Source organism: Salvia hispanica, chromosome 5 (assembly GCF_023119035.1).
Source record: "Salvia hispanica cultivar TCC Black 2014 chromosome 5, UniMelb_Shisp_WGS_1.0, whole genome shotgun sequence".
Lineage (NCBI taxonomy): Eukaryota > Viridiplantae > Streptophyta > Magnoliopsida > Lamiales > Lamiaceae > Salvia > Salvia hispanica.
The window spans coordinates 22,761,880-22,788,141 of record NC_062969.1 but is presented as its reverse complement, the minus strand read 5'-3'; the positions used below and the strand labels follow the sequence as shown (position 1 = coordinate 22,788,141).

The following is a 26,262-nucleotide window of genomic DNA, read 5'->3' as shown; positions in this document are numbered from 1 at the left end:
GAGGGCTGCTAGTTGCAGCCATCACCCAATATCCTTTCACCATATTTTCAACTTCATCACTACTAAACCTTCCCCACTCTACATGTCTATTCGAGACCGATTTGTGCATTTCAGCATAATTCAAACCTATGCATCTCTTGGCTCCCGGAACCATCAACGACACAGAGCATAACATCGCAAGGAAGATGAGCATGATGACGACTGATGCGATCTCATGGGACAGCATCCCAGAAAACATAGATGCGAAGACAATCATGCCGAAATTAATGAATACATTTCCAGCAATAGTGATGACTAGAATGGCTAAAGCTGCCATGTTTGGTACAATCTCAGTATTCTCCATGGCACCCAAAGATGTCATGAAATTACTTAAAGCAGTTGACATTAGAACTAAGCTGCTAATCCTTGTGAGGTTGTCCACGAAGGTGAGGTCCAAGCTTGTTAGATGGGCAGTTTCATGACTACAGCTAAAACTGTGAGGGAGAAAGCATTGGGAGAGAAATACTTACATGCGAGCCAATACTTTTTGCTTCGGAAGCCAATGAAAGCATCGGCCGCCATTGCAAGTGTGCAGACGGCAGAAGCTGCTGCAATATCCATGCAATAGTTTTGTCAAGCTGCGTTTGCACCAGATTCCGCACGTCATTATCCGATGAAAGAGTAGTCATTTAAGCCTGAAAATTAATTACCAACTTATGCTATATAATTCAGCGAAAAGAGTATTTATTTAAGCCTGAAACTTATATGCCTCTTTTCTTTAATTTCTTTATTCTTTTAGTAAAGTAGTACCAATTGAGAGGATAGTTTGGGAACATGCAACGTGCATGTCGCTTTTATTTTTATAAAGAAGAAAACCAGCCTCCAACTTCAGCAGTTATTTGACGCTACCAGTGATTTGCCAATTGCAGATAAATGACTATCGATGATACTATAGTGAACCCCAAATCTATAAATATATTCCATTAATAGGCCGACATATTCTATCTTATCCTCATCAAATGTGCAACTGTGCAAGTAATCTTGACTTGGTTTCCAGGTATTTTCAACATTTTAAAAATAAATTGTGATACATGTGGTGTGGAATAATTTAATTAGTCACATTATTATGTATGTGAGTTGAATTAATCTATTTAGTTACACGGTTATTCAGATTTCTAGAGGTACAAAAATATACGCTTCTTATAAATTTATTTTCAATGCAGGTAAGCTGTTTGATGAATTGCCTGATTGGTACGAGCAGGCTGATTTAGTATTCCGTGGGTACACCACTACTCCACTAGGAGAGATCACCCTGGTTAATTTTTCATCCTTGAAAAGCCTTTTTTTTCGCCGTTTTCTTAATTTTCTCGTCGTGTAGTTCTGATGTGTAGCTGATTGCTCTGTTTCTTCATCGCCTTTTGGCATCAGCTAAAATTGATCTTGCTTTATTTTCTCTTCTTGTCTTGTGATAAAGCTGAGCTGTTGTTAGCTTATGTGTATGTGTTTATGTTTAATTAGTTAGTTTTTTTTTTATCAATTTTATGTTGAATTGCTGAAAAGACTACATCTTTGATCAACAAGTATGATGTTGTTTTATGGAACTGTAGATTGAGGTCTTGATGTTGAAATTAGGATTACCTTCATTGGTATATTTTCTATTGACAATTGCATCTCATGCTTACAGAAGTTGTTCCGTATTTCCTAAATTATTACTGAATTTTATGTTACGTTCGATTCTGTTCGGTATTCATAAGCACAGTAAGGTCTTTTTGGTTCCAGGTTAACTCTGTTTGGCCTTTTTAGTGCTTTTTGCTCAATTTAGTTCAGGAGGGTTGATCTGTTGTTTATCTGCTAAGATCCTACTCTTATATACTAAAAAACGTTCGCCTTTTACTTGCATATACGAATAGGTCAATGTATGGTGATAAGGCCTCGAAAGTGCCTATTAGGACAAATGAAGTAGCTGGGACATACGGCAAGTAGTTTGTTGCTTTTGCGAAAGAGCTTTATCTTGCTTAAATCAATCTGTGGTCCAAGATGCTAGAAACCAATGGCTGGCAGAGAAGATTCTTCAGGTTAGTCATCGAATTAATTCCAGGTAGAGCGTGCTATTTTCTCGGTCAAGAACTGCATATTCTTATCTTCCATCTGTGAAATCATGTGCAACATTGTTGAGCTCACAACAAGGTGAACTTGTTTCTGTACACTGCGAGTCTCCACTTCACACCGGAAGGGACCTAGTAAAGATTCTTGATTTCCCCCAACATTCAGAAGTCGATGAAGAAAACCCTGGAAGTTCCTTCTCTCAGGTACGCGCTGCACGGTCTAGTTGCAGAAAATTTAGAAATGTTTTATTATCGAGAATACATAGATTTTTGTTTTTGTTGCCTGATGTTTATAACTATATCCTGCTCATTGTTGCCTAATATGACCACATATAATCATTGAATAAAGGATCATAATAGGACCGCGAGAGACTTGATTGTTGTAAATCCAGAAAATTTTTAGCAAGATCATAAGTGTTAGTTGAAAGAAGTAGGTGAGTCAATGTATAACTGAGGGGCTAATTAAACACCATCCATGATGAGAACATATTTTGCAACAGAAACCCACGGGCACTGCTACGAAACGAAAATTAGATAAAAGTATAGTACAACTAGCACATTATTATACCGTCGCATTGCCTGTTTATGTTGAAGCAGATGCCAAAGGATTTTCAACATCCAGTGCCATGGATGTCCTCCACTCGTCAATATTAGCAGCTTTCTCCGCATCCAATTTTGGAAGCTCAAGCCCCTGCAGTGTTTTAAGAATCTCTCTGCTCTCACCAAGAAGAATTGCTGCTTGCCTCACACTTTCTTCCCTTTCTTTGATGTCGTTTGTGTGACACTTCAATGTTATGACCTGCACTAGATTGGCGAGGCATCCTGCTAGTATATCCGAGATGGTGATGGAAATGCTCTCAAATAGCTCGTCATCAGCTAGTTTCTCGCCATCTCCCAATCTTACCAAGATTGTTTGAGCAATCCTGTACATTGAATTAGCAGCTATAACTTTAGGAGGCCAATTTAGAGGATTCTGCATTAGAATATCTTTTGTTTGAGCCATAAATCCTGTCACAACCTTTTCTGCAATGTTAGATAGGTTTTGCAGTGTTTCCTTGTGCGTTGCGCCTCTCACTCTCATGCTATTCAAATCTGCGTCATCCCATTTTCTGTACAGGTCAACTTTTTCCCAAACCATATCTGTTGCTTTTCTGATACTTTCTAACTCTCCAGTTCTATCTAGAGTTTCCTCGATAAGTTTCACGATTGGCAAGACCTCACTAATACAAACCAATAACTGGTTAGCCTTCTCATCAATGTTGAGAAGAGAAACTGAAATGGCTGTCAAAGTCACGACGGGCAGAGACCAGCAATTTGGAAGTTCTTGAGAATGCAAGCTTGGAACTTGGATGCAGTCGAATCGTCCCACCCCTTTAAAGTTTGAAGACATCTTCAGAAGTTGGATCAGATTCTTGGGCTGCTTTTTTTCGCCTACTTTTATCAGCTTATCCGCCTCGCTGCAGATGTTCTTGAGGATCTTAGAAGGCAATTGTGGCTCACCTTCAAGTAGAATAACATATTGCCTAAAATCCAGTTGTGCTCCTTCCCCAAATTCCGATCCTCCCACTAAAACCGGTCTTTTATTCTTGCAGAAACACAAGAAAACTGCACTACCGAATCTAGCAGAGAGGAACAGAACTAGTTTGGCAGCTGAAACAAGGAGAATCTGAACCCCGATGCAGAAATTCAGAAGAAACCTTACTGCATCCCGAAGTAGCTTCTTGCATACTCGGTTTTGAACTTGAAAAGGAAGTGACCCGTCTCTCCACTCTACCAGCCTCCAAGTCCAGTACTTGTCAACCTTGACTTCATCTCTGAAGCTCTTTCGTTCTATCTCACAAATCTTGAACCACGAAGCAGCAAGCCATCTCAACAGAGGAGCAATAGTTCCCATTGCCACTCCAGTAATCTGAATGACTGAAATACAATCGACAGACCAGCCATAGTCCGATACATGGAACACTAAAGAAATGATGGTGCTATTTTTGGTTCCGTTGTCATCCAAAGTGAATCCTTTTATTGGAAACCTTGCAAGAACAAACGGAAGGGGGATGGTACTTACTCCTGTGAAAAGACACAAGAGTCCTGAAATGGAAGAAATGGCAGACCTTGCCAGAACAAATTGGGGACTGCTAGTTTGAGTCATCACCCAATACCCTTTCACCATATTTTCAAGTTCGTCGCTACTAAATCTTCCCCACTCTACTTGTCTCTTTGAAACTGATTTGTGCATTTCATTATACTTTAAACCTATGTATCTTTTGGCTCCCGGAACTAATAACGACACAGAACATAACATCGCGAGGAAAATGAGCATGATGACTGCAGATATGACGTGTTGAGACAACAAGACATATAATATTAATGGAAAGCTACGCATCTGAACAAGATGAATGCATACATTTCCCGCAATAGTGAGGACTAGAATGCCTAAAGCTGCCATGTTTAGTACAATTTCAGTACTCTCCATGGCACCCAAAGATGTCATGAAATTACTCATGCAACAAGACATCAAAACGAGGCTGCTCATCCTTGCGATAATATCACCGGAGGATTTTTCCAAGGTTGTAAGATCCAAAGGCAGTTTCATGGCTACTGCTAATAACGTGAGGGAGAAAGCGTTGAGAGAGAAATACTTACATGGGATCCAATACTTTTTTCTTCGGAAGCCAATGAAAGCATCAACCGCCATTGCAAGGGTGCAAACAGCAGAAGCTGCTGCAATATACATGCCTATCCATGGCGTAGTTGAGTCGAGTGATTTTTGCACAATATTTGGATATTCTTCATCTGGGGATGAAGCCATGAGCTCGATAGCTAATAATATTGATTCGTTTTCTGTCTGTTTCTCTTTGGTTTTGCCTGTACCACACTCTTAATTACCAACTTCTCTGCTATTCCAATCAAAAGAGTATCAAGTCTTTGCTGCATTAACACAAGTCCTCCCTTAAAAGTCAGCAGTATTAGTTGTTGATAGTTCCACCTTATAAATGTAGTGATGTCCCACAAGTCACTGAATACATATATTTTTGTTTTTTTAACTGACATTTATCACTTCATGACTACATAGAATCATTGAATTAAGGACTAAAGTAGTTACATAGTAGTCAAAAAAGAGACTTGTTTGTTGTATATCCAGAAGAAATTTTTAACAAGAGCATAAATATAGTTGAAAATTCAGTAGTAACTCAATGCAGAATGCAGAAATGAGTGGCTCCAGTAATAACCATCCTTGATGAGAACATAATTTTGTAATTGAAATACAGGCACTACTAAGAAACTAGCACACTATGTTGTTGCATTGACACTTGATGATGCTGAAGCAGATGCCAAAGAAAACCCTGCAAGTTCCTTCTCTCAGGTACGTGCCGTAGGCCTAGTAGCAAAAAATTTGGAAATGTTTTATTGTAGAGAATGCATTGAATTTTGTTTTTGTTACCTGATGTTTATAACTATATCCTGCTCATTGTTGCCTAATATGACTACATATAATCATTGAATAAAGTATCAAAATTGTAACCATGAGAGAGACTTGATTGTCGTAAATCCAGAAAACTTTTTAGCAAGATCATAAGTAGTGAATCAATGTAGAACTGAGGAGCTAATTAATAACCATCCTTGACGGGAACATATTTTGTAATTGAAACCTACAGGCACTGCTACGAAACGAAAATTAAAATTACTAGCACACTATTATATCGTCGCATTGCCTGTTTGTTTATGTTGAAGCAGATGCCAAAGGATTTTCAACATCCAGCGCCATGGATGCCCTCCACTCGTCAATATTAGCAGCTCTCTCCACATCCAAATTCGGAAGCTCAAGCTCCTGCAGAATTTCAAGAATCTCTCTGCTCTTACCAAGAAGAATTGCTGCTCGCCTCACACTTTCTTCCCTTTCTCTGATGTCCTCTCTGTGACACTTCAACGCTATGACTTGCACTAGATTGGAGAGGCATGCTGCTAGTATATCCGAGATGGTGATGGAAATACTCTCAAATAGCTCGTCATCAGCTTGTTTCTCGCCATCTCCCAATCTTACCAAGATTGTTTGAGCAATCCTGAACATTGAATTAGCAGCTATATCTCTCGTTTCGGCCATAAATTCTCTCACAATCTTTTCTGCAATGTTAGAAAGGTTTTGCAGTGTTTCCTTGTGTGTTTCGCCTCTCATTCTCGTTCCCTTCAAATCCATGTCATCCCATTTTCTGTATACTTCATCTCCAACCCAAACAACATCTGCTGCTCTTCTGACCATGCTTTCTAACACTCCAGTTCCGTCTAGAGTTTCCTCAATAAGCTTCATGATGGGAAAACCCTCACTAATGCAAACCAATAACTGGTTAACCTTCTCATCAGCAATGTTGGTCAGAGCAACTGAAATGGCTGTCAAAGTAACCACAGGGAGAGACCAGCAATTTGGAAGCTCTTGAGAATGCAAGCTTGGTACTTGTCCGCTGTCAAATCGTGCCACCCCATTGAAGTTTGAAGATTTCTTCAGAAGTTGGATCAGATTCTTGGGCTTCTTTTCCCACCTACCTGTATCAGCTTATCCGCCTCGCTGCAGATGTTCTCGAGGACTTTGGAAGGAAACTGCGGCTCACCTTCAAGTAGAAGAACATGGCCAAAATCCACCAGTGCTCCTTCCCTTGGCCTTAAAACAGGCCTTACATTCTTGCAAAAACACAAGAAAACTACACTACAAAATCTAGAGAGGAACAAAACTAGTTTGCTAGCTGAAACAAAGAGAATCTGAACTCCGAATGCAGAAATTCATAACAAATCTAACTGCATCACAAAGTAGCTTCTTGCATACGCGGTTTTGAACTTGGAATGGAAGTGATCTGTCTCCCCACTTGATCAGCCTCCAAGTCCAGTATGGGTCAACCTTGACTTCATCTCTGAAGCTCTTTCTCTCCACTTCAGAACTCTTGAACCACAAAGCAGCGAACCATCTCATCATAGGAGCAATAATTCCAATTGCCACCCCCATAGACTGAATGTTTAAAATCCAGCCTACGGACCAAGCTATGTGAAGACACAAGATTCCGGAAATAGAATAAATGACAGACCTTGCCAGAACAAACTGAGGGCTGCTAGTCTCAGCCATCACCCAACACACTTTCACCATTTTTTCAGTCTCATCACTGCTAAATCTTCCCCACTCTACTTGTCTATTTGAAACTGATTTATGTATTTCATTAGACTAATAATATTAAACAATATAATATTTAAATTGAGATAATAAAACATTCAGTAATAATAATCTTTCAATTCATTCATTAGACTCTAAACTTCAATTCAGCATAATAACAAAAATAAGTAACTAAATAACCAAGGAACAAAACTACAAATCTAAAAAATTCACAACATTTGATAAAAAAAAATAAAAATTAAAACAATTGTAAAACGATTCCTTATATTCCAATCATTAATCTCAAAGATCGCATGGAACCAAGTCTTGATCATCTTATTTGAGTCTACTATAAATGCGTCTATATGATGATGCAGAATTGTTATAACTGCTCGTCCATGTGTACTCAGTGTCTGAAATCATGGTGGGAATATCTTCAAAAGATCTCACATCTTCGGATTCAACATTAACACCACTCGCCATTTCAGACATCCTAAAACTTTCCAATTCAGTAGCAACTTCTTTCATAGTTGGTCTCATTCTTCCTTTCAAGTTTAAACATCTTTGTGCAAGCTTTGCAACTAGGGTCACCACTTCCTTTCTTCCTTGCTCTCGAACTTGTGAATCTAAAATCATGTCCATACGTTCTTCTTCCATGCATACAAGGAACCGAGTCGCTAGGCCTCTTTCCTCTTCTGTTTTATCAAGCGATATTGGCCTTTGCCCAGTAAGAAGCTCGACAAGAACTACCCCGAAACTATAAACATCGCTCTTATCTGTGAATTGACTCGACCGGAAGTACTCTGGATCAAAATATCCAAACGTCCCTTTAACTAGAGTAGTTAAGTGAGTCTGATCTGTAGCAACAGATCTCGATGTTCCAAAATCTGATACTTTGACAATATATTTTTCATCTAGGAGGATATTACTAGACTTGATATCTCTGTGATAGATAGGCACATAAGATGCAGAGTGCAAGTATGCTAGGGCCCCAGCTATGTCTGCCGCAATATTCAAACGCATGTTCCATGTACATGGAAATTCACTACTTCGATCATGAATTAGATCAAAAAGTGTCCCGTTTGGCATGAATTCATAAACAAGGAGAGGAACTTCAGTCTCTAAACAACATCCCAATAATTTGACCACATTCCTATGATTGATCTGCGATAGTATCATCACTTCATTTATAAACTCTTTCAAATGATTCACCTCGACCAACTTTGATTTTTTTTATCGCTACAATGTTACCATCATATAACATTCCTTTGTAGACTGTGCCTTGACCTCCGTGTCCAATAATTCTACTCTCATTAAAGTTATCTGTAGCCACCTCCAACTCCTTTGCTGGGAAAACTTTGTTTTTTCCAAGCGCACCTTCGTTCGTTTGTTGTTGCAAGAGAAGGCCACCATTCCGTTTGAAGAATTTATGTTTTACCATTTTTTCCTTTCTCTTTCGCAACAATTTATACAACCAAAAGAATACCGAGGCTAGAAGCAAAAACCCCAATCCAGAGCCTACACCTACATGCAAATTTGAGAGTGAGAAAATTAACAAAATTTTACAGATAAGTAAAGCTCAATGAGCTGCATATCTGATAATTTACTAACTCCATCTAAAAAAAAGTTTGTATTGTTTGTGGATGACAATGTTTAATTTGATAAGAGTTATGGAAATTTCAAAATTTTAATATATTTTTAGGAGAGTAAAAGTGGTTATCTAACTAGCATCTTTATTTTCTAATTCACCCTCGAATCAATATGATTGTAACTAACAATTTTTACCAGGAGGATATATCTATACCATCAATTTTCTAGTCCAGAGATCTAGATTGATTCTATGGTCTTATCTTAAGGGGGTTGCATAGGGTATCGCAGCCATACGTATATAGAGTACTATATATTAACGAAATGATACAATATGTATGACATACAAACACCCGATTTTTAGAGAAAAATATATTAAACAGATTGATGACTTATGAGAGCTGAAACATTTTATTGTTACCTGTCAAGATGATCATCTTGGTTTTGGATGGTGGCTGTGGAAAGCAACCTGTGCCATCTATTTTCCCATCACCAATATACCCTTTCAGACACGTGCAGTGAAACGTCCCCGGAACATTTTCACAAATTGAATTTGAGACACATGTATTAGTTGTATTATCAGCGCATTCATCAATATCTGTTTGGTAAAGCATATATTTGTAGATCAATTTCCAAATAAATCATTATATATAGCATAACAAGGAAAAAGAGTAGAGATTACCAACCTTGGCAGCCTGAATTGAGGTAAGGATTGCCTATGTATCCTTTGGAGCAGTTGCAGAGGTACCCTCCAAGCGTAGCATCAAAATCAACACAATCACTATTATCTCGACATACATAGTTAGCGAGATCCTGTTGCGCTTCTTTGCAATTTATCGCTCCGATCCTCCAATCCAATGCCATGCTCAGCTGAACATCACGTTGGGCCAGGTTTAAGTAATCCATATACGAAACCAAACTACTACCATCTTCTACACGTTCAGCGTATTTAATGAAGGCGAAGCTGCAAGAACTATTGATACTTGTCCGTGGTACACTAAGATGAGTCAAATTTGATTCAAGGTAAGCCGTACCTGCAAATGATCCAACACATATTTCATGTCTACTTATGTCCAGCTCTTTAATATCTTATAACTTCATTGTTTCTACATTTTCAGGTGATCATCTGTTTAACAAATTTTTGTAGTACTAGAGATGCAGGTTGAATAGGATTCTAGGAAGTGTACTATGAAAATTAAAATCTCACTTTGATTGGGCATGAGTTTTAGGAAATGTGAAAGTTAATGGAATGTAGGTCCAACTAAGTAGAATATCATTGTAAGGATTTAGTAGAGTGTAGGGTCCACTACCTAATGTGAAAAAAATTAAGTGAGACTTTAAATTGGGACATAATTTTGTGAACAGAGCGAGTATATAACTGAAGATATCTGTTGAATTCTTATTATAAACAATTCTTATTATAAACAAAACATCAACTGATTATTACCTCTTGGAATTGGTACTACGCAGCAACCATCACCTGCATAAGATGTTTGTCCATACAGGCATTCGTAAGAATTACTCATTCCGTCGGAGCAAATGGCTGAGCAGCTGCTGCGAATAGAACTTTGTACGCGTTCTCCAATAACCCCGACAGACATAACATTGCAGCCAGTGGTGGTGATCCAGTTGCCATCTGAAAATCTGTATTGCGTTTTCGACAAGTCTATTGTCAAGCTTCGATCAAGTTGATAGTCTGACAAATTGTGGCAATTTGAAGAAATGTTCATGTTGTTGACAATAATTCTTGATGAGTTCAGCTCAACGATTTCAGCGTTCAACAGATGGAGGTATGGTTTCGCAGGGCTGGTGTCCGTGTTGCAAACAACTTCAAAAGATGGCTCCATGTAGCAATTTGGACCCACACCAAATGGAAATCAAATCGATACTTTACCACATTGATCTATGCATCCACGTTGCTGTTCGACAATTGAACTTGAAGAGGAATTTTCTGGCATAGAAGCAAATGAGGCAAGTTACCGCAAAGTATATGTTTTTGTTCTTGTTTCAAATATCTCCACATAAATTTTTAACAGTTCTATATAAATTATGATGAAATAACCTATGAGTTTTAAATAAATAGATGTGGGGAGAAAAAGAAACTAACTTTTGCATCCTCCCGGTAAGTAAGGATTTCCTTCGTACCCTTCCTCGCAGCTACATGTGTATCCTACAACATCATTGTTATAATTTCTATAATCAACACAAACACTCTTTTCGGCTAGACATGCATGTCCCCTTTTTTTTTTTTTTATCAGATTACTGTGTAAATCTATCAACTATACCTAACATAATAATGTTTGGCGATAATAATATTCTACTACATAAAAATACTCCCCCAATGTCACACTTTCCTTTTTAGTTTGTCCCATAAAAGATATCATATTCCCCTTTTTGAAAAAGTTTTCTCTCACGTGAATAAAAAAATTATATTCTCTTTCCATTTAACACACAAAATAAAACCTCCTAATATCCCGTGCCGTTTTACAAGTGTGACATCTTTTATGAGACGGGGGAGTACTATATTATATTGAGGCACGATTAACATGTCATTTAATTAATTAATTATTCTTAGCTGTACTCCACTTAATGGTTTCCATACACTATCAATTGGAATACTACTAAAATAAGGTTGTTACAAAATATGAACGGAATATTTAGCGACGAAACACATCCAAATTAGGGGTCAAATTTGGATGGCGCTTTATAATCATGGTCTGAATATTAATAACTTAATCCCTAGCCGTCTCTAATTGAAATTTAATGATTTCATTTTTTTTATTTGTAGATCTTAGATTAGTAGTTCGAATTAAAGAGATTTGTCGTTTGTGTCTGGACGAGAATATGTCTGGACGAGAATATTTTCATAAGTCTTATTCCACCTGGTCCCTATCGAGTGTCTCATATTTGATTAGCGCGGATTTAACAAATAAATGTCTTATTTTTATATAAATTTTTTTTGTAATTCTTGTGAATTAAATAAGTTAGTGAAATGTATGGTCCACTTACTAAAAGTAGTATCCCGTTCACCAAATATTGTCCATTGACTTGGTGCGAGTTTTGAGAAATTTGAAGAAAAAAGAGTTACTCCCTCCATCCCACAAAAATGTCACACTTGTGGGACGACACAGGATTTTAGGAAGTTTTGTTTTGTGTGTTAAATGGAAAGAGAAAATATAATTTTTATATTCATGTGAGAGAGAACTTTTTCCAAAAAGGAAAATGTGACATCTTTTGTGGGACAAACTAAAAAGGAAAATGTGACATCTTTGTGAGACGGAGGCAATATAAAACTTGATGTGATTTTGGTCCCACTTTTATATACTATTTGTTTTACTATATAATCTGATTCTAATGAGTTAGTTGAAAGTGTGGCCTACTAACCAAAAATACAAACATAGTAGATAATATTTTGTGGACGGATCCAACTTATAAATGTAGACAATATTTGGTGGACGAAGAGAGTAAAAGTAAAATGAGATATTTATTATAGACATAGTATGTTGATTAACTTAATTAGGAGACATCACATATAATCCACTAATTCCACCGCCTGATGAGATAGCGATTGTGGCATCCTTGTAGCGATGAAGAGTTCACAAGGTTACACCACTAAGATGACTAGATGAGGTAGTGAGAGCATCTCCAATAGCAATAGGCTAGCCATAGGCTAGCCACAAACACCTCCTGCCTCATCATCAACACTAAAATTTTTTCTGCCACATCATCAGGAACCCGTTGCGCCCTCCTCTGACCAACCGGGCGAGTGCGGCGAGTGAACGATGGAGGAGTCGGGAATTCCTGAACATCTTCGGGGAGCTCGTGGGAGCCACCGCTACTGCTGTTGTCACCAGCGAGGTTCAGCCGCTGCTTCTTCGGCCAGCCAGCATCGACACCCGCCCGGAACTTCTCGAAATCCATCAGCACCAGATAGCAGTTCCAGTAGGTGAAATCCTTATAAGTCCCCGGACGCGGAATGCGCTCTCCGCTATCCTCCTGCAGTCCTCGTCAGTCTGGCCACTGGTCTTCATGCGGAGGGCGTTGGTGTACAAGCCCGCAAATCGGGAGACCGCAGCCCTGATTCTAGGTCTGGCAATTTTTGGCACGACACGATAACACGACACGAACCCGCACGAAATTAATGGGTATGTGTCAAAGCTTATTGGGTTCGTGTCCTTATCGTGTCGACACGATAAGGACACGAAAATTTCGTGTCGTGTTCGTGTTACACGTTAAGTATACTATAATATTATTTCGTGTCGTGTTCGTGTTACATGTTAAGTATATATAATAATAATTTTATTTTATTTATTTTAAAATTTTAAAAATTTAAAAATTTAAAATTAAAATTAAAATTAAAATTTTCATATTAGAAATAATATTAATATATTATAATATTATTATTATAGTGTTGTTATCGTGTTGTGTCGTATATGTGTTGTTATCGTGTCGTGTTGACCCGAAGTGGTTTGTGTCGTTAATGAGTTCGTGTCGTGTTCGTGTCTGAGGGTAGCAGGTCGTGTTCGTGTTCGTGTTTGGAGTTTTCTTAACGGGTCGTGTTCGTGTTTGTTGTTATCGTGTCGACACGATAACGACACAACACGCACGATTTGCCACCCCTACCTGATAAGTTCCCATCCCTTCCGGCACTCCTCCCCGCTGTGTTGCCTCCCCTCCGGGCAAAATCTCTTGTAGGCTGCTACTATTTTAGCCCACAAGTTGACGATCTTCTGATTGTTCGAACTGAGGGGATCATCGCAAACACTCACCCAAGCCCTGGACAACGCCACGTTCTCCGCATCCGTCCACTTTCTCTGTGCCGGGCTGCCGTCATTAGCCGGCTGCGACGACTCGCCGACCACCCCCTTGCCCTTCCTCTTCTTCTTCGGTGCGGCCTGACCACCGCCTACTCCTCCCGTTTGAACGGGAGTGTCCGCATCCTCGATATCTATCCCCAACTCCTCTAAGGAGAAAGTCTCCACCCCAGTGAACTGCATCTCCGTTGGGGTCGATGTCTGCGAAGAAGCAGTAAAAAAATCAAGACTGAGGCGATAGACATTGCCCCCCCCCCTCTCCGACGTCCCCTGTATCCCGGGCTGCATCCCCGGCTCCTACCCCGGCATACCCTGCCAACCCGGCACACCACTACCCCCGGCTGCCATCCCGGGCATCATCTGCTGCCATGGGTACATATTGTAGTACCACCCATCGGTCTCCATCCACCTCCCACGGGTACCGTGGGAGTTTGAGACCCACTCGTCACTGGAGTAGACTCGTTGTTATCCATTTCGCGTTATTGCTCTTGTACAAAAATTCAGAGAGAGAGAAAACTCGTTAAAACAAGCGGTGCAAATGAAAATGACGTTCAAATCGCGTATATATAGAAATTAAATTAAAAAAAAAAAAACCGCTGGCCGATCGCCAGCCTACAATGGCGGCGAGTCAATCGGCGAGCGCATCGGCCAGCGCTCGCCTATTTTTTTGCCGAATTGGCGCTCGCCGCCCACAATGGTTCGGCGAGCGGACCGGCCAGCGCCGGGAATCGGCTAGCCGGCTCGCTTGCCGCCATTGGAGATGCTCTGATGCAGATGTTTCATCACTTTTCGTAATATTTAAGTAATTATGATTAGAAATCAACACATACATGCTACCCTATTGATACCAGTCTTACTATATGGACGTACCATATGAAAGGTATGAAAATATTTTCCAAGACAATGAACTTTTGTTCATTTTCTAACACCAATCCTAAAATTAAACAAATATAATACTTCATCCGTCCACGAAAAATAGTCCCAATTTTGTAAATGACATGAATTATAATAAGCGATTAGTCTAGTAAGAGAGATGAGAGAAAAAGTGCAAAAAGTAGGAGAGAAGAAGAAAAAGGGGAGAAAGTATGTGAAAAAGTTTCCATTTTTAAAATGAGGCTAATTTTTATGGACACTTCAAAATAACAAATGAAACTATTTTTATGGACGGAGGGAGCATGAAAAATCGAGATAAAAAAGTATTCCCTCTGTCCCACTAAAAATGGAACGTTTTCCTTTTTGGGTTGTCCCATTAAAAATGAAACGTTTCTTAAAATAGAAATAATTTTATCTCTACTTTTCTCTCTCTCTTACTTTACTCTCTCTTCTTTAACTCACAAAACAACACTTCATAAAATCTTGTGCCGAAAAGCAAACGTTTCATATTTATTGGGACGGAGGGAGTATTTAGTAAGAATCATAATTTCACTTCATACTTTAATATTGTAAACTTCAATTATAACACTGTTATGAAGTAACTAAATACCAAAGAAACAACATCACAAATCTAAAAATCTACAACATATGATAAAAAAAAACATAAAACCAAGTGTCGATCATCTCATTTGAGTCTACTAAATGTATTATGATGCACTTTCAAATAACACTAACGGGTGCGTGTCTGGTGATGATGAAGCAATTTTGTAACTGTCCGTCCATGTGTACTCAATGTCTGAAATCATAGTGGGCATGTCTTCAAAAGATATCACATCTTCTGATTCAACATTAACACCACTTGATATTTCAGACATCCTAAAACTTTCCAATTCAGTGGCAACTTCTTTCATAGTTGGTCTCATTCTCCCTTTCATGTTCAAACATCTTTGTGCAAGCTTCGCAACTAGGGTCACCTCTTCCTTTCTTCCTTGCTCCCGAACTTGCGGATCTAAAATTGTGTCCATACATTCTCCTTCCATGCATACAAGGAACCGTATTGCTAGGCTTCTTTCCTCTTCTGTTTTATCAAGAGATATTGGCCTTTGCCCAGTAAGAAGCTCGACAAGAACCACCCCGAAGCTATAAACATCACTCTTTTCCGTGAATTGACTAGATTGAAAATACTCTGGATCCAAATATCCAAACGTCCCTTTAACTAGAGTAGTCAAGTGAGTCTGATCTGCAGCAACAGATTTCGAAGTTCCAAAATCTGATACTTTGACAACATATTTTTCATCTAGTAGGATATTACTAGACTTGATATCCCTATGATAGATAGGCACGGAAGATGCATAATGTAAATACGCTAGTGCCCGTGCTATATCTGTTGCGATTTTCAAACGCATGTTCCATGTACATGGAAATTCACAATTTGGATCATGAATTAGATCAAAAAGTGTCTCGTTTGGCATGAATTCATAAACAAGAAGAGGAACCTCAGTCTCCAAACAACACCCCAATAGTTTGACCACATTTCTATGATTGATCTGCGATAGTATCACCACTTCATTTATAAATTGTTCCAACTGATTCACCTCGACCAACTTTGATTTTTTTATCGCAACAATCTTACCATCGTATAACATTCCTTTGTAAACAGTGCCTTGCCCTCCTTGTCCAATAATTCTGCTCTCGTTAAAGTTATCTGTTGCCACCTCCAACTCTTTTGCAGGGAAAACTTTTGTTTTTCCAAGTGCACCTTCACTCGTGTGTTGTTGTAAGAGAAGACCACCATTTCGTTTGAAGAATTTATCTCTTACCATTTTTTCCTTTCTCTTTCGTAAAAATTTACAGAACCAAAAAAACACAGAGACAAGAAGCAGAAACCCCAATCCAGAGCCTATACATACATGCAAACTTAAGAGTGAGAAAATTAACAAAATATTACAGATAAGTAAAGCCCAATGAGCTGCATATCTGAGTATCTATTACTTCTATCTAAAAAAAATTGTCATGGTTGTGGACGGAAAAAGTTTACTTTGATATACTTTTTGTTAGGAAAATAATTTAAATCAAAAGTGTTATGTAAAATTCAAAATTTTAACATATTTTTAGAATTTTAGAAGAGGAAAAGTGGTTATTTCAGTAGCATCTATATTTTATACAATTTACCCTCAAATCGATACTCCCTCCGTCCGCTATTAGGAGTTCAGGTCACTTTTGCACCCTCATTTTATAAAAATGATAATAAATAATTAAAGTGGAGAAACGGTAAAGTAAGAAAGAGAATACTAGAGATAAGACTCTTCTTAATATTATTCTCTCTCTTACTTTACTGTTTCTCCACTTTAACTATTTATTATCATTTTTATAAAACAAGTGCGCAAAAGTGACCGGAACTCCTAATGGTGGACGGAGGGAGTATATATGTAACTAACGATTTTTATTAGGAGGAGTATATCTATATCATTAAATTTCTAATATTGAGATCTAGATTGATTCTATTGTCTTATCTTAAGGGGGTTTCATGGGAAAATAAATATTAGTGGAATTAGTGTTAGTGGATTGAGAGATCCATTTCCTAAATGAAAAGTTTCTATATGTAGAAAATAGAGGGAGTATTAAACGGATTGAAATGAGAGCTGAAACATTATATTGTTACCTGTCAAGATAATCATCTTGGTTTTGGAAGGCGGCAGAATGCAACCTGTGCCATCTATTTTCCCATCACCAATATACCCTTTCAGACACGAGCAGTGAAACGTCCCCGGAACATTTTCACAAATTGAATTTGAGACACATGTATTAGTTGTATTAACAGCGCATTCATCAATATCTGTTTGGTAAAGCATATATTATTTCCAATTAAATCATTATATATAGCATAACAAGGAAAAAGAGTATAGATTACCAACCTAGGCACCCTGGATTGAGGTAAGGATTGCCTGTGTATCCTTTGGAACAGTTGCATAGGTACCCTCCAAGCGTCGCATTAAAATCAACACAATCACTATTGTTTCGGCATACGAAGTTAGCGAGATGTCGTGCTTCTCTGCAATTCATCGCTCCAATCCTCCAATCCAATGCCATGCTCGGCTGAACATCACGTTGGACCGGGTTTAAGTAATCCGTATATGAATCCAAACTACTACCATCTTCTACACTTTCGGTGTATTTAATGAAGGTGAAGCTGCAAGAACTATTTATAATTGTCCGTGGTACACTAAGATGAGTCAAATTTGATTCAAGGTAAGTCGTACCTGCAAATGATCCAACACATATTTCGCTTATGTCAAAGCTCTTTACATATTTACAACTACAACATTTCCTTATCAAGATAGTATACAATTTCATAACTATAATGAGCTTATCAAAAAATGTTAGTGCTATAAACCAAAAATATGTATTGCATTCTTTTTAGAAACGAAAACATCAACTGATTACTACCTCTCGAAATGGGTACTCTGCAACAACCACCACCTGCATAAGATGTTCCATAACTGCACCCTCCTTCAACACTACCATCATAATTGATATTTCTGTCAGAGCATATGGCTGCGCAGCTGCTGCGTATAGAACTTCGTTTTTCTTGTCCAATAGCTCCGACAACCATTACATTGCAGCCAACGGTGGTGATCCAGTTGTCATCAGATAATCTATATGGCGTTTTCAACAAGTCAATTTTCAAGCTCCGATCAACTTGATAGTCTAACTCTGACCGATCGTAGCAATTTGAAGATACATTCCTGTAGTTAACAATAATTTTTGATGAGTTGAGCTCCGCGATTTGAGTGTTGAAAAGACGGAGGTAGGGTTTTGCGGGGTTGGTGCTGTAGTTGCAAACAACTTCATAAGATGGCTCCAAGTAGCAATTCGGACCCACACCAAATGGAAACGGAATCGATACTTCCCCACATTGATCTATGCATCCATGTTTCGCAATTGAAGACGAAATTGCTATCAAAGAAGCAAATAAGAACATCATTTGATGAATTTCATATCAAGTATGGAAACTTGAAATAAATAGAAAACTAACTCTGGCATCCTCCTCGTAAGTAAGGATTTCCCTCGTACCCTTGCGCGCAGCTACATGTGTATCCTGTAAAATCAGATTCAAAGGGATATCTATAATCAACACAAACACTCCTCTCATCTAGACATGCGTAAGTCGTGTTGGAATTCTTAGCTCGGCTGCAGTTCTCAGCCCCAACGATCCAGTCCAAGCGCACTACCGGTGGCCTTGATGCAGATGCCCAATCATCATTTAACAATGCCGTTGAGTTATCCAGGTAGTACAATGGATATGAAAATACGGTTTCGTTCGTATCTGTATACTCCTGGATAAAGGCATAGCTGCATGGGAAAAGCTTCTTACGCTGTAATCTTCCGCTTAAGTCAATCAGTTCCGCTTCCAAGAAACTTTTTCCTGCGAGTTAAAATCAAATTTTAGAATACGCCCTCCTTCTCTGAAAATAGTTAGCTACATGAATTTTAATAGGAATTCATAAAATATGAGAATGAAAAAGAACTTTGAACCATACTTAAATTATACTGCATCCAACTATTTTTTTTAACAAATACACACTCTCCACACACTATACACAAAAACACTCTCCACACATTGCACACTCTACCACACACTATGCACAGAATTAACACACTACATACATTATACACAAAATACACATATTACACACCCATTACACACTCTACACACACTATGCACATAATTAACACATTACATACATTATACACAAAATACACATACTACACATATTACACACCCATTACACACAAAAATTACACACACTACGCATACTATACACAAAATACACGCACTACTATTCACATACTGAAATTTTAAATTTTTGCTCAGTTTTTCAATTTGGTTCAGTTTAAGCTTTTGACAAAATTTCAGTTTTATGATTCGGTTCGGCTCGGATCGAGTAAAAAAAATCTAAAAACAAAAAAAAGCAATAATATAAATTTTTTTTCAAAAGATCTCTTAGAACACTTAGATTATTTAAAGTATTAAAAAATTATATATAGCTAATACTAATAATATCGGGTATTATCGGGACTAATAGGTATACCCGCGCGGGAAGCAGGTATACCTGCTACCCGCAAAACTCTAAAACATACTATCCGATCCCGCCCCGTTTCCGGTTATCGTCGGGTAGCGGGTACCCAATACCCGGCGGAAATCAGGTCGAAATGAGAATTACACGTTACCTGCTACCCATTTTGCCACACCTACTCCAATCCATCATAAAGCAGATGTCACACTGACACGTGTGATTAGTGGAAAGATTGGGATAGAATTGACAAAGTTTTAAATATTGAGATCGAGAATCAATCGATAAAACCAGTAAAGATATTGATAGATAAGATAATTAATCCTTAATTTTACAAAATTATGTTAAAATATGTACATTTTAAGTTGGAAATGTATATTCATTTATTTCTATCTTTTGGGAAGGGGGAAAAAGAAGTTACCGGAGATTAGATTTTGATGGCAACAACCATTGAAGTGGCAATCTCCGAAGCCGGTATCATTCTTGTCAGCACAAAACGTGGAGCAGCCGCCAAGGACGGAGCTCCTGTTGGATCGCAGCACCATATCATCACACCCGATGGCAGTGAGCACGTTTCTATCCGAGAGCACAAAGGGAGTTCCAGACAAGTTCATAGTCATACTATGTTGATTGTGGGTTGACAGATCCTCATCATAGCAAGCTGAAATCATGAAGGGGTTTTTGAGGCGAATGTAAGTTTGATTGAATTCAATCACTTGTTTCTTAATCTTATTAATGGAGAGGTAAGCTTTTGAATTATCGCAGTTGATGTCAAAATGTGGGTTGAGGCTGCATTTTGGGCCGACTCCAAATGGATATGGAATCACTAAATCCCCGCACCGGTCCTTGCATCCATGTTTGGCATGTAGAGCCGCGGAGGGTAGTGATGGTGGGAGAAGTAGGAAAATAGAGATGAAGAGTTGTAGAGGTGACATAATTAATGAATAAGTTTAGGAAGATAGAGATGTACTATTACATAAATAGATGGATTACATATATTAATTTGTAGTATTATTTTAGGGTTCAAGATCCATGTGATCAGCTAGTGTGTATATATTTTTTTACCTATATAAACTCAAGAATCTTGAACCATTTGCACTGCCAGATGCTTTCAGACAGCCAATTTTTTTCATCCTTTTTTTTTATGGAGGGCAGCTGTAATGCCTAATTTTAGGGATTAACCTTATCAGTAATCAGATTACTATGTAAATCTATCAACTATACCTGACATAAATTTGGCGATAATAATATTCTATAAGTATATTATATTGAGGCACGATTAACATGTCATTTAATTAATTAATTATTCTTAGCTGTACTCCACTTAATGGTTTCCATACTACTAAGGTTGTTACAAAATATGAACGGAATATTTAGCGACGAAACACATCCAAATTAGGGGTCAAATTTGGATGGCGCTTTATAATCATGGTCTGAATATTAATAACTTATTCCCTACCTGTCTCTAGTTGAAATTTAATCAGTTCATTTATTTTATTTGTTCATCTTTATTTAGATTAGTAGTTGAAAGAGATTTGTCTTTGTGTCTGGAAGAGAATATTTTCATAAACCTTATTGGATAAGAAAGATGCGAGACATGCAAGACATAAAATTAATGGTCTTATTGTTGGGCCCATTGTCAAAAAAATACCCGAGAATTATCGTTTGGGCCCATTGTCAAAATCCTGTCAATAGCAGTAGCCATGTTTAGACCTCACTTCCAACGATAAACTTGCGAGGCTTAGCAGCCTTTATATGATGTCGACCGCTATGAATAATTTCATGACATCGTTGGGCTCCACGGAGAATAACGATATTGTACTAAACATGGCAGCTTTAGGCATTCTAGTCATCACTATTGCTGGAAATGTGTATATTCATATTGTTCAGATTCTTAGCTCTGGATCTATGTTATATGTGTTGCTTCCCCAACAGATGGTATCTTCTGCACTCATGCTTCTCTTCCTTGTGTCGTTATGTTCTGTATCGTTGATGGTTCCAGGAGCCAAAAGAAATATAGGATTGAAGTATAACGAAATGCACAAATCGGTCTCGAATAGACAAGTAGAGTGGGGAAAGTTTAGTAGTGATGAGGTTGAAAAGGCGATACGAGTTTGACTGCAGATTCTACGTGGCGAGTTCGAAAGTTTGGCCATGTCTAAAACGGAGAGCATTTCAGACTACTTCACAAGAACATTAGTTATTGTGAATCAAATGAAAAGGCAAGGAGAGAACATTGAAGATGTTCGTGTCATTGAGAAAATTCTTCGTTCCTTGACGTTGAAATTTGAGCACGTCGTTGCTGCTATTGAAGAATCAAAAGATCTCAACACCATGTCCATCGACCAATTGCAGAGCAGATTGGAAGTCCACGAGCAACGCATGAAGAAAAAGGCCACTACTTCACTTGATCATATGCTACAAGCGAAGATGTCAATCCAAGAAAATAAGAAGTCTGAGTCTGGGACATCACGTGGTGGATACAACCAAGGTCGAGGTCGAGCTTATCGTGGTCGAGGAGGACGAGGTCAGAATTATCAAAACGAGGGAGGACGTCAAAACTTCACTTATCGAGGCAGAGGTCGAAATTCTTATGGACAATACAGAGGCGGTTATTCTCAAACCTACAATCAACAAGGGTTTGATAAAGCAAATGTCGAGTGTTATACTTGTCACGAATTCGGGCATTACAGCTATGAGTGTCCAACAGCCGGAAATACCAGGGCCAATCAACAAGTCAATTATGCCGAAGGTGGAGATGATGATGAGCAGGTAATTTCAACCTCCCTTTTTACATATAAAGAAATTGAGGGTGATCATATAGCACAATGTACTTGGATACCGGAGCAAGTAATCACATGTGCGGGAATAAACATGAAGATGCACGTGAAATTGAAGAACCAGAATCACCTGAATCATCTCAAGGTCTAGGTGGAAAGCCAAGAAGAATGCGCGACCTGAGTTATATGTATGAAGCTACTGAAGAAGTTGATGGAGCTGGAGAAGAAAATGTGAATCTTATTTGTTTTCATATGGATGCGGATCTTGCCTATGCAAATACTGCGCAAGACATGAAGAATTGAGTTTAAGGGAGTATGTTGAGTTTATTAAACTCAATTGCTTCAAGATTAAGAAAAATGATGAAGTAGGTGCATCACCACCTCATCTTAGTTGATGAAATCTTGTGAAGTTTTCATGGCTAGAAGGAAGCCACAATTGCATTACGTGTAAGGCGGTGGAGTATGTGGTCGTTATATGATATTTTCCTAATTAAACTAATTAGGACACGTAGCATGCATGTGTTAGCTATATATCAACTTTAGTTACTTATAAATAGTAGTACTTGCTTCATTGTATTATAAGAGAAAAAAAAGAAATGTAGTGAATGAGATTTAGAGAGAATGAGCCGTAGCTCATAGTAGAGAGAAAGGAAGAGTGAGTGTTTGTAAGAGCCGAAGCTCTTAGATAGAAAGAAAGAAAAGGAATTGTGTGAGTTGGAGTGGAAAAGAGCCGTAGCTCTAAGTTGGGAAAATTGTGAGAGTTTTTGTTGTTGTGCAGAAGCACGTTTGATTGTATTTTGTAATCTTTTTGTGAGAAACCTATAAATACTTATCCTCCATATTTCATCTTTGTTGAGTGTTCCTATATTTTGTGTCAAATATCCAACAATTTTCATGTTCTTTAATCTATTTTTAGTAATAACATGTTTCTTATCAAGCATGGTTATAACTATTATCTGTTTTTTTTTTTGGGTTTCCTGAGTGCTTTAGTTTTTAGTTGCAAAATAAAATGCGTTCTTATCAAGAGTTGTTATAACTTTTTATGCTTTATTGTTTCATGTTGTTTTTGCATTTAGATGGTAAATGATTCATCGACTGGATCATCACGGGCAATTTAAAAACGAAGACGGAAAGTATGCCTTGAATCTTTGCCACAAACGGGATGGATGTTCGTTTGATAAGTCGGATAGAAACTAAACTTGGAATACTATTCTACGAAGAAAAGCAATTTGGATAAACCAAGAGTTAACAAATAAGTGTATTCAAACCAAGGCCAATAAATAGGAAAAGGGCGATCAAGAAACAGAAACAAAAACAGCTACACATCCAAAAACTAGTAAATGAAGAATAAAAGTTTTTCATGGATGGAATCACTTGATGTATATTTTCATGTTTATTCACATTATAAGATGCATGTGAATTAGACTAATAACATTAAATAAATATAAAAATTAAATCGAGATAAAAAACTAAATCGATATAGAAAAACATGCTCTAAACATCGATTCAACACAATAAAAAAAATCAAGTAACTAAATACCCAAGGAACAAACCACAAATCTAAAAGATCCACAACATTTGATAAAAAAAACTTAAAAACAATTGTAAATAATCCAATCTTCAATCTCAGAGATCGCATAGAACCAAGTCTAGATCATCTTATTTGAGTCTACTATAAATGCATCTATATTATGACGCACTTTCAAATAACACTAACGGATGTGTGTCTGACGATGAAGCCGAAGCGTTCTTGTAACTGTTCGTCCATGAGTACTCAGTGTCTGAAATCATCGCAGACATATCTTCAAAAGATCCCACATCTTTTGATTCAACATTAACACCACTCGACATTTCAGACATCCTAAAACTTTCCAATTCAGTAGCAACTTCTTTCATTGTTGGTCTCATTCTCCCTTTCGAGTGTAAACAAACATCTTTGTGCAAGCTTTGCAACTAGGCTCACCTCTTCCGTTCTTCCTTGCTCCCGAACTTGTGAATCTAAAATCGTGTCCATGCATTCTTCTTCCATGCATACAAGGAATCGAGACGCTAGGCTTCTTTCCTCTTCTGTTTTATCAAGTGATATTGGCCTTTGTCCAGTAAGAAGCTCAACTCCCCAAAACTATAAACATCGCTCTTTTCTGTGAATTGACTCGACCGAAAATATTCTGGATCTAAATATCCAAACGTGCCTTTAACCAGAGTAGTTTAGTGAGTCTGATATGTAGCAACGGACCTCGATGTTCCAAAATACTTTTCATCAAGGAGGATATTACTAGACTTAATATCCCTGTGATAGATAGGCACAGAAGATGCAGAGTGTAAGTACACTACTGCCCCTGCTATGTCTGCTGCAATTTTCAAACGCATGTTCCATGTACATGGAAATTCACAACTTGGATCAAGAATTAGATCAAAAAGTGTCCCATTTGTTATGAATTCATAAACAAGGAGAGGTACCGCAGTCTCCAAACAACACCCCAATAGTTTGATCACATTCCTATGATTGATCTGCGATAGTATCACCACTTCATTTATGAACTGTTCCAACTGATTCACCTCGACCAGCTTTGATTTTTTTATCGCTACAATCCTACCATTATATACCATTCCTTTATAGACAGTGCCTTGCCCTCCTTGTCCAATAATTCTGCTCTCATTAAAGTTATCCGTAGCCACCTCCAACTCTTTTGCCGGGAAAATTTTTGTTTTTCCAAGTGCACCGTCATTCGTTTGTTGTTGCAAGAGGAGACCACCATTTCGCTTGAAGAATTTATCTTTTACCATTCTTTCCTTTCTCTTTCGTAACAATTTATACAACTAAAAGAACACTGAAACTGAAACTAGAAGAAGAAACCCCAATCCAGAGCCAATACCTACAAGCACACTTAAGAGTGAGAACATTAACAAATTTTAGAAATAAGTAAAACTCAACGAGCAACTTATCTGATTGATATGCGAGTTGGAACATTATATTGTTACCTGTCAAGATAATCATCTTGGTTTTTGGATGGCTGCTGTAGAAAGCAACCTGTGCCATCTTTTTTCCCATCACCAATATACCCTTTTGGACACAAGCAGTGAAATGTCCCCGGAGCATTTTGGCAACTTGAATTTGAGACCATGTATTAGTTGTATTATCAGCGCATTCATCAATATCTGCTCGATACATTATCACAAGTTGTAATTTGACAAAGCATATATTTGTAGGTCAATTTCCACACAAATCATTATAGCATAACAAGGAATAAGATTCAAGACCAACCTTGGCACCCTGGATTGAGGTAAGGATTGCCTATGTATCCTTTGGAGCAGTTGCAGAGATACCCTCCAAGCGTAGCATCAAAATCAACACAATCACTATTATCTCGGCATACGAAGTTAGCGAGATCCTGCCGTGCTTCTTTGCAATTCATCCTTCCCAGTGGCGGATCCAGACCTCGAAAATGGTGGTGGCGAAAATTTAATATTTAAATATTTAATATTTAATTTATTAATATTTTTAATAATTAAATAAATAATATTATATTAATATTTAAGTAGCACTAGCTTCGTTAATAAAATATAAACATGAATTAGCATGCAAATATAGGCAAATTAGTAAAAGTTTAGATTTTATAAAGTATTTAAAGGTATTATTTTGATGATAAGAAATAAATATGAATAGATTTTATAAAGTATTTAAATAATATGAATAGATTTTATAAAGTATTTAAAGGTATTATTTTGATGATAAGAAAGAAATATGAATTGATAAACTAAGAGTAAAAAATGAAAAAAAATATGCTCTTGTTGAGGATTGATCCTTAGACCTCTTAGGAAAAAATCAACACACAAACCATTAGAGCACTCCATTTTATATGCCATTTATTGAAAACAAAGTATATTTCTACACTCCACGGAGGGGGCGGATATGCT

General features: G+C 37.8%; 3 protein-coding genes, 1 long non-coding RNA gene and 2 pseudogenes across 8 annotated transcripts; 2 read left to right on the top strand and 4 right to left on the bottom strand.

Moving 5' to 3' along the window:
- Positions 1–939: 939 nt before the first annotated feature.
- On the top strand, positions 940–10,932 carry LOC125188821. Of its 4 annotated transcripts, none has more exons than XR_007170782.1 (5): positions 940–1,036; positions 1,203–1,294; positions 1,890–2,288; positions 5,351–5,445; positions 10,308–10,932. It is a non-coding gene; the product is annotated as an uncharacterized LOC125188821 (long non-coding RNA). The 4 variants fall into 4 exon arrangements; XR_007170781.1 differs by having other exon boundaries at positions 10,273–10,932; XR_007170780.1 differs by lacking the exon at positions 10,308–10,932 and adding an exon at positions 5,817–7,362.
- On the bottom strand, positions 2,816–4,946 carry LOC125188820. Its single transcript, XM_048085878.1, has 2 exons — positions 3,103–4,946; positions 2,816–3,007 (listed from the first exon to the last, which is right to left on the bottom strand). Exons 1-2 carry the CDS (start codon positions 4,888–4,890, stop codon positions 2,957–2,959), a joined length of 1,839 nt encoding a protein of 612 aa, XP_047941835.1. The 5' UTR covers positions 4,891–4,946; the 3' UTR covers positions 2,816–2,956.
- LOC125188819 lies at positions 7,334–10,649 on the bottom strand (annotated as a pseudogene).
- A 4,092-nt stretch (positions 10,933–15,024) lies between the features above and the next one.
- Positions 15,025–20,781, bottom strand: LOC125186326 (wall-associated receptor kinase-like 8). Of its 2 annotated transcripts, XM_048082678.1 has the most exons (7): positions 20,630–20,781; positions 19,986–20,225; positions 18,526–18,915; positions 17,937–18,446; positions 17,405–17,749; positions 17,152–17,325; positions 15,025–16,389 (listed from the first exon to the last, which is right to left on the bottom strand). In XM_048082678.1, the coding sequence occupies exons 2-7, from the start codon at positions 20,182–20,184 to the stop codon at positions 15,197–15,199; spliced, it is 2,811 nt and encodes a 936-aa protein (XP_047938635.1). In that variant the 5' UTR covers positions 20,185–20,225; positions 20,630–20,781; the 3' UTR covers positions 15,025–15,196. The 2 variants fall into 2 exon arrangements, with proteins under 2 accessions (XP_047938635.1, XP_047938634.1); XM_048082677.1 differs by lacking the exon at positions 20,630–20,781 and having other exon boundaries at positions 19,986–20,499.
- Positions 20,782–21,718: 937 nt separating this feature from the next.
- LOC125189671 lies at positions 21,719–22,647 on the top strand. Its single transcript, XM_048086924.1, has 3 exons — positions 21,719–22,055; positions 22,171–22,336; positions 22,389–22,647. Exons 1-3 carry the CDS (start codon positions 21,719–21,721, stop codon positions 22,645–22,647), a joined length of 762 nt encoding a protein of 253 aa, XP_047942881.1.
- A 1,386-nt stretch (positions 22,648–24,033) lies between these two features.
- On the bottom strand, positions 24,034–25,760 carry LOC125189670 (annotated as a pseudogene).
- Between the last annotated feature and the right edge of the window lie 502 nt (positions 25,761–26,262).

Coding starts and splice junctions, on each gene's coding strand:
- LOC125186326 (XM_048082677.1), bottom strand. CDS start 20,499: ATGTCACCTCTACAACTCTTCATCTCTATTTTCCTACTTCTCCCACCA. Junction 18,447..18,525: donor CTTACGAGGAGGATGCCAGA/GTTAGTTTTCTA, acceptor CTTCTTTGATAG/CAATTTCGTCTTCAATTGCG. Junction 17,750..17,936: donor CAGAGTACCCATTTCGAGAG/GTAGTAATCAGT, acceptor GATCATTTGCAG/GTACGACTTACCTTGAATCA.
- LOC125189671 (XM_048086924.1), top strand. CDS start 21,719: ATGTCTAAAACGGAGAGCATTTCAGACTACTTCACAAGAACATTAGTT. Junction 22,056..22,170: donor ACGTGGTGGATACAACCAAG/GTCGAGGTCGAG, acceptor TGGACAATACAG/AGGCGGTTATTCTCAAACCT. Junction 22,337..22,388: donor GTGGAGATGATGATGAGCAG/GTAATTTCAACC, acceptor GTGATCATATAG/CACAATGTACTTGGATACCG.
- LOC125188820 (XM_048085878.1), bottom strand. CDS start 4,890: ATGGCTTCATCCCCAGATGAAGAATATCCAAATATTGTGCAAAAATCA. Junction 3,008..3,102: donor TATCTAACATTGCAGAAAAG/GTTGTGACAGGA, acceptor TTCAATGTACAG/GATTGCTCAAACAATCTTGG.